The sequence below is a fragment of the Theobroma cacao genome, chromosome 3 (genome assembly GCF_000208745.1).
Source record: "Theobroma cacao cultivar B97-61/B2 chromosome 3, Criollo_cocoa_genome_V2, whole genome shotgun sequence".
NCBI classification, from domain to species: domain Eukaryota; kingdom Viridiplantae; phylum Streptophyta; class Magnoliopsida; order Malvales; family Malvaceae; genus Theobroma; species Theobroma cacao.
The window spans coordinates 26,310,717-26,318,368 of NC_030852.1; the positions used below are offsets into that span (position 1 = coordinate 26,310,717).

Genomic DNA, 7,652 nt, shown 5'->3' on the forward strand with positions numbered 1-7,652 from the left:
TAATGACTGGAGAACCTTTTTGCAGGACGTAAAAATTTAGAACACAAACTAGAAAAGACGCCGACTTTTTATTTATATTTTCTTGATACACGATCCGTACAAGAGTCAAGCTGCAGAGTCAGCCGAAACAGCTTTAGATATGAAGAGTCATTGGAACAGAAAGAAGTCCAATCTCCACTACGGTACTCAATTCCTCCCTGCAGATGGCGTTCTTTGGTCAGTAGTTTCTTCGGGTTTAGTTATTCAACATCACCACGCACAATGAACACACACACTCGAGGAAAAGCTACTTCCACTCGAGAAAGAAGTAGCACTACCATCCAAAAACTGTACAACAAAAAGTGGAACTGCGATGGCAGATTATACACCAAATCATTTGGGATGGCGGCGGCGTGGGTTATACACCAGATATTTATATGATCAGATACAAATAAATGGGTGGGGGGAGGAAAATAAATGGGAAAAATTCACCTTCAGTTACGGGGAGAAAATGAACACCTCCACACAAAAAGGATTTTATAAACTTGTAATACTATTCTAATTCTGGCTACGGAAGACTTCAGATTTACCCCTAAATAGCATATCCACGGATAGGCCGATTGAGGATGGTTTGAGACCTCGGATGAACTTTCGAGATGGAGCCCTCTGGGTGTCTCTCTTGGCTTTCCTTCTTCTGGAAGGACCGCTCCCAGGCTCAGAACTTTTCACAGATCCTGATGACTTGGAGGTGAAAATTGATGAGCTAAAAGAGGTGTCACTCGCATTAAACGATATAGGCCCTTTCTGTGATGTATCTACTGGATGCCCAACAGCTCCATCTTGATGGGGAGGTGGGAATTTCTCACTCTTGCTCTTGACGTTTGTTTGTGTCATGACTCTCCATTTCTGTAAAACCAGCAAACAAACAAGTATTCCCATCAAATTCAGAGTGACCGAAGCTTGTAAAAACCATGGCCAAAAACAGAACAAAGGCAATCAAACAGAAAGGTATTTCAAAATTCAACAGGATCTAACAAAGCCAAAATTAAACTGAGGACCATAGGTTTAATGCTAAGCAACTAATACTTGTAGGTTTACGGCACATAAAAACTAATGCAACTAATAAAACTAATATACAACTAATATTCATAATTGGAGTAATTTATTCCAAGGCAAGAAATATGCAGCTGGGAAACTTCATTTGTGAGAAATTCCAAAATCAACACAACATGCAACTTGAACTTAACAAGGTGCAATTTGGCAAGTATACAGTGTCATTTGAAGTTGGATTAGAGTGTCTTTCATAGTCCAGCCCAATTTTCAAGCAAGTGAATAAAAATAAAGCAGTAAAATGCATACATAAAAGATCAGAATAAGAGGAAAGCTCCCACGCACATCTAAGTTGGCTTGAATCTCAGCATTTGCTTCAGGGGCTGGGATTGCCCGACTAGCACGTTCACGAACTTTTATTCTCCTGGTTCCATCAACTGCATTAACTTTGCTGGCTAGACCCCTTTGTCTATACAGGAAAAATGTTTATCAGCTACCAGCATATAGCCAAACTGGCAAAAAAAGAAAAGGTGAAAAAAGAAAGCCAGCCAACCTTCTTGCTTCTTCATCTCTCAATTTTACGTCCATTTCTTTACTGGGAGGATACTTTGGTAAACTTGATGACTCACAAGCATATGGTTCAGTGGTGAAGAACTGCAAATGGGAATGGAGAGAACAGAACATCATGTATTCCACAATAGATATATGATAATGCAAGCTAAACATCATGCAAGTCGTTGGAATGCACAAATATATACTTAGTCTGGTTATCTAGCAATGTAATTTATAAAGCTATCTTCAAAAAGATAATAAAGATTAAAGGTACAACACAATATTGATTTGCTTGAGAGATGCATTAACTAAGCTGATACAACTCACATCACTATTAAGAGCTGCAGTGGCGGTACTTCGCTCTTCAGGGTCTATTGTAAGAAGAGTTTCAATTAGAGGTAAAGAAGAAGATGGAAAATCCTTGAAAGTTTCTGCTATACAGCATTTATATGGCTGCTGTGGCTTAAAGAGTGTTGCATTTGGCAATTTGGATTTCTTCCAATATTCCTCAGAAGGGGATCCACATAACTTGAATATCTTATGCAGTTGTTCAACCTAAGCAGGAGATAAATCTGATGTGAGCCAAAAAAGAGAGAAAGAGAGAGAACTCTATATCAACAGATAGAAAAAAAATATACTACATAATCATACCAACTAGAAGCAATACTAGTTATGAAACAAATACCAGAGTATTTCGATTTTAGACTGCCCAAAGAGTGATGTACTCTTAAATAATCAGACATCATAACCAAAGAATATATTCATTCAACTTGATAATGGCAGTTCTCCAACAACGCTCATCATGAAATTGGGAAAGGGAGGAAAAAGAAAAAACCACCTTGAGATGTATACTTTAAGCAATTCTAAAAAAAAATGCTTAACATAATTCTAGGCTAGAATTATCGCAAGCATTATTTTCTGTTGTCAATTGGCACTAGTTACTGAAGAACAAGCCAAGACCATTCAGAATTAGCTTATTAAAAGCTGCTACATGTTCAATTTTCAACAGCTTTATCAACAGAAGTCCCAATCCAGAGCATAATGTGTTTCTAAACATCTAAAACTCAATCCATACTGGGCAGTGAATGACTATATGCATTACTATACTACAAACTGAAATCTAATACAGCAAGCAACACAGAAGACCAAATCTTTCTAAGAATAGTTTCATGAGGGCTTGCACCGCAGATAACAACTCACATTCCACCAGATTCACAGAAAACGAAAGATCTGTTAGGATTAAAGAATAACCGAGACTTTTAAGAGAAGATCAACAAAAGAGAAAGAGAAAATTAGTACCTCTGTTCTTCCTGGCATTATTGGCTTCCCAGAAAGTAGCTCTGCCAAAATACAGCCAGCACTCCAGAGGTCTACCCCAACACCATAATAAGTTGCCCCAAGAAGCAGTTCAGGTGGACGGTACCAGAGAGTGACTACTCGACTAGTCAGGGGCTTCTTCTGCTCAGGATCATAACAGGTAGCCAGTCCAAAATCAGCAATTTTTAGAATCCCTTCATTGTCAATAAGCAGATTAGAACCCTTGATATCACGATGCAAAACACCTTGTTTGTGGCAATGCTCTAACCCAGAAAGTAATTGCTTCATATAGCACTTTACCTGCCAGAGGGAAGATGCATCAAAACAAATTGATCATCTAAATTTCACATGTACAGCCACATAAACATCTTTACAGAAACACTGACAATTACAAATGCATAATGCCAGAAGGCAAAACCAGCCTTCCATGAGAATTTCTATCATCCTTTCTGAAAGTTGCTAATTAAACTCAATTCCATCTTGAAGTTAAGCATTTAATTTGAGATTATCATTCCAAGGGTTGATTATTTCTAATTCACTCCTAGAAGTACTTTCATACACAGCATTATAATTACAAACTAATGCCATTTCTCACAATTTTTCAAATCATGTAACAAATAATCTAATTTCAGCATAACAGACCTTCTCAAGCAAACAACCAATGACTAAACCCTTATATGCTTCTAAATTTAACTAAATAGAAATATTTGTTTCCAAGGAATTTGTTTCATAAAGGTGGCAAATCACCATGTTGGAGGAACATCACAATTGCAGCCTTGCATAGTGTGAATCATGGCCATAAATATCTGAAAAACCAAGATAGTCATGAACACAATTATAGGAAACAATTACTATTTCCTGTTTGCTGCCAAGGGAATGGAGGATGAGAGGAGTAAACTGGTAGTGAGTCATCTGTTTACAACTTTACCAGTTTGTTCGATTTCCAGAAACAAGAAGATAGTTAAGAGCTATACTGTTAACTAACATTTGAAAAAATGAATGGAGGTTTCAGTTCACTTAGGCATCTAAAAAAGTAGCCTCTTTTCTTTCCTTGTCATTTCTCATTCATTCCATCTAGAAATTGTCCAAATACAGGCATAGTTTAAAAGAATTGGAAATCAACTCCAAAAATTGATGTAAAGCACGAAATTTCCATGAATCTGCATACCCAAAAATAGTACAAAAAATAAGATATATAAAAAGCTCAAAAGACACAAATTTGGATTTCAAAACCACTAGGTATGGGACCCAAGTAGCTAGAGGAATACATAAGAGTAACATCAAAAGCCCACAACAAGCAAAACAAAAAAGTACAAGAATTATTTAGTCCCAAAATCTTAGTTAGACAAGCAACAGCAAAATACGGAACGAATCTAAACCTCCAAAAAAAAAAAAAACAACCCTCAAAAAGCACCCACCTAAATTAACTACAAAATCCACCACAAATCAATATTAACAATAAAAACAAGCAGCAATCAGCGACAACTAACAACCCATTTGGAGAAAGGATTGTACCTGAGGCTCAGTAAACTTGATTCCTTGGCAGGCAGCGAGGCCGGCAAGATCATGCTCCATGTATTCAAAAACCAAGTAAAGACTACAAGACATTCTTGAAGTAACTAAACCTTCAAGCTTGATTACATTGGGATGGTCAAGCTTCCTTAAGACAAGAATCTCTCTCGCCATGAACTTTACACTCTCTGGCTCCAAATTGTCAAACCTAACCTTCTTTAATGCCACTATTTTCCCTGTTAGTAGATCCCTAGCTTTGTACACGTTGCTATAAGTCCCTTGGCCAATCTTTAAACGCAACCAAAAAAAAATTAACAACCCAAAATTGTTCAAATAAAAATGATTATTGAAAAAGCGAAGCTTTTTAATTTAAGTTGTCAAAAAGTTGATACCTTGTCAAGCTTCTCAAAGGTGTTGGCACGTCTTGGGGTCCAGTCACGGATGGCATCGCCAGCGACGGCCATCAGCCATGAAGGCCAACCTTGTTGGTTCAGGTCCGGCGGCGGTCGCCGTCTCTCCGGAGCCGGAATTCTCACAGCTAAATCACCGGTATGTCTTGCTTTTTGCTGCTGTTGCCTCGTTATCTCTGGCTCTTTCACATCCACGACGCCGTCAACAGCGTCAGTGACTGAAACTATCGTGGGTGACTCGTCGGAGCTCCGGCGACGACGAGTACGAGGAGGAAGTGGTGGAGCTGCGGTGTTGATCCGCCGGCGACCCGATGATGATGATTGTGATTGCTTGCCGAAGACGCAACCCATTCTCTCAAGGCAAATGCATGGGGGATAATATACTCCGATAAACGGAAAACTACTAGCGGTTTTTAGCTAAAAAAAAAGCCTGACACTAAAAGCGGCGGTGCATAGAGGAGTGAGAGCACGAATGGTAGTTTTTGTTTCTAATTTTCAGGCGACTTCCAGAGAGAGATACAAAAAAAAAAAAAGAAAACCAAAAAGAGAGACAAGCCCGCGAACAAGGCAAAGGGAGCTTTAGCTTAGCTGATACACTGAGGCAAGTGAGAGTCCTGGTTTATTTGTTAATTTCAATTTTTCAATATTTATTTTAGGCTTTGGAAGTAGGGCTGTGACTTGAGACAAAACTACGAAATCGCCACTAGCGGTAAAAAAAGTGACGTCATGGGGTTGAAAAGTCAAAACGAAGAAAATAAAGAAAGGAAAAGAAAAACTTTTTTAACTACCAATTACATTCCATGATCCTGCCAGAGCAAAAGACGTGGGGGAGTCCTCATTTGCAGTCCTGCCCTTTTTTTTTTTGTTTTTCCTTTAGAGCAACCATCTCATGGAAAGTATTGTCCTTTTCTTCTAAAAAGTGAATTCCAAAAGTATACTGTTAATCAATAAACAAAGGAAAAACTTTTCATGTTATTTCACTTTTTTACCTCATTTTTATAAATGTGATAACAGGTCCGAGAATTCGATCATTCAACGTAAAATGATATTGGCATTAACTTTTTTCACCAGAGTATTAATCATTTATATGAATTATTTCTTTTAATTCATTAAAAAGTCCGGACAAATGAAGTGTTAACGTTAAAATTTAATTCGGCTTATTGAGATTTGTAAGGGATAATTTTTGAAAATACATGATGATTGGTTCAATATTCACTCTCAAGTTTCTCACTATACATTAGAGATAATAAATGTACTAAATATAGTTCTTATCACAATAATCACTTGAAAAGACAAAATGGATATTATGGCCACTTTCATTATTATAGGGTTTTAAATGTGTCTCAAGTTCATTAGATTCCAAGTGAGTGTCCTTAATTATACCGTTCTTTTCTTATAGAATATTAGTTACATTGCTAATTCCAAGATAAAAAAAATTACATAGAGAGAGTAAAAGAACTCTTGTTTTCGTATTTTGTTTACTTAAACAAAATAATAAAGTGAGACTTAGAAATTCTAATAAAGAAAATGCTCCAAAGAGAATAGTATTAAGAAAATTGCAGTTGCTGTCAAGATGGTTGAATTAAGACTAAGTAGTGGTTTTTGAATTAGTTAGAGTGAGAGTTAGATAATTAATACGGTTTCATAAACTTTAATAAAGGTAACTAATGATTACTTTCTAGTGGGTTATGCCTTTTTATTTTCTTTTCTTTGCCTACTTGTATAGAAAGGGAAAACAGTAGTCAATCTTCAAGAACTGCCAAGCTCCATGCACAACTTTTTCAATCAAGCAGAATTATTAAAGGGAAAAAGGACCCAAATTACATGCCAAGTCCTCAACTATATGCAACAACTAAAAATGAACATCATCTTTCAGATATCAAAAGTGCGAAAATTAAAAAAAAAAAAGCGTGTTGGGATAATTCTAGTGAATGATGTTTGGTCAAAAAACATTGAACTAGCTTGAGCTTGGGGTTTCCAGATTCAAAGTAAAAAAAAAAAAACAAATAAAGTAATAGTAAATCAGGGTGCGGAGAGGAAAAAGTGTTGTGGTCGTGGCTACACCTACCACACTGAACCTCTTTAAAGATGGTCTAATTTGCATTTATTGTGAGCTACAGAAAACATGTCCAAAAGTCACCACTGCCAGCCAGGGGATGGCACTGGCAGCATGCTTTGTTTCTTATTATGTGGCAAATTCACTGAAATATTTCAGTGTAGATTTCATTCATGTCCACAGAAGACTGGCATTTGGTCGTCCCAACTCCCAATTCTATGCTTCCGTTGCATTAGCTATACCTGATTAAAAAGAGTTGAGAGTCGGAGACATTCTTTAGTAGCCTTTTGGCTAGCTAGCTTGGATTTTCCCCTTGGAAGTTGCGTGTTTGTCGCCATGATATGAATGAAATTAGAACAAACTCTTAAAAAGTTTAGTCAATAAATATAGAGAACTTGTTTAGATTTTTTTCTTCTTCTTCCAAACCCAGCATTTGTAACATTAACCCAGCTAATGTTGGAGAAATTGGAGCACTTCTTGGAAACGAGTGTGATGTTGGGGCCATGATATGGAGCTTGCTTGTCTGCTAGAAATAATGGAGTTAATGCAGTAAATAATGAAGAATGATGGTCGTCTGAGGTACTCGCCCCTGACAACAATTTTAACTGGATCTAAGAACTTCTAAACCTATCTCTGGCTGCTTGCCGGATATGAAATGATATGTCCAGGGAAATTGTCAGTACTCCTTGGAGCAGAAAAAAAAAACAAGAGCGAAAGTTCTGTGTATCTTTTATGGAAAATGTATCATATAATACAGTTGATATATTTTTTTATAA

At 37.0% G+C, this 7,652-nt stretch overlaps 1 protein-coding gene across 1 annotated transcript; it reads right to left on the reverse strand.

Annotated features, from left to right (window-relative positions):
* Positions 56–5,443, reverse strand: LOC18605172 (probable serine/threonine-protein kinase At1g54610). The gene is made up of 7 exons (XM_018117729.1): positions 4,803–5,443; positions 4,414–4,698; positions 2,881–3,198; positions 1,909–2,136; positions 1,583–1,683; positions 1,375–1,498; positions 56–885 (listed from the first exon to the last, which is right to left on the reverse strand). Exons 1-7 carry the CDS (start codon positions 5,169–5,171, stop codon positions 538–540), a joined length of 1,773 nt encoding a protein of 590 aa, XP_017973218.1. The 5' UTR covers positions 5,172–5,443; the 3' UTR covers positions 56–537.

Coding starts and splice junctions, on each gene's coding strand:
- LOC18605172 (XM_018117729.1), bottom strand. CDS start 5,171: ATGGGTTGCGTCTTCGGCAAGCAATCACAATCATCATCATCGGGTCGC. Junction 3,199..4,413: donor TCAAGTTTACTGAGCCTCAG/GTACAATCCTTT, acceptor TCCCTCTGGCAG/GTAAAGTGCTATATGAAGCA. Junction 886..1,374: donor AGATTCAAGCCAACTTAGAT/GTGCGTGGGAGC, acceptor CTGGTTTTACAG/AAATGGAGAGTCATGACACA.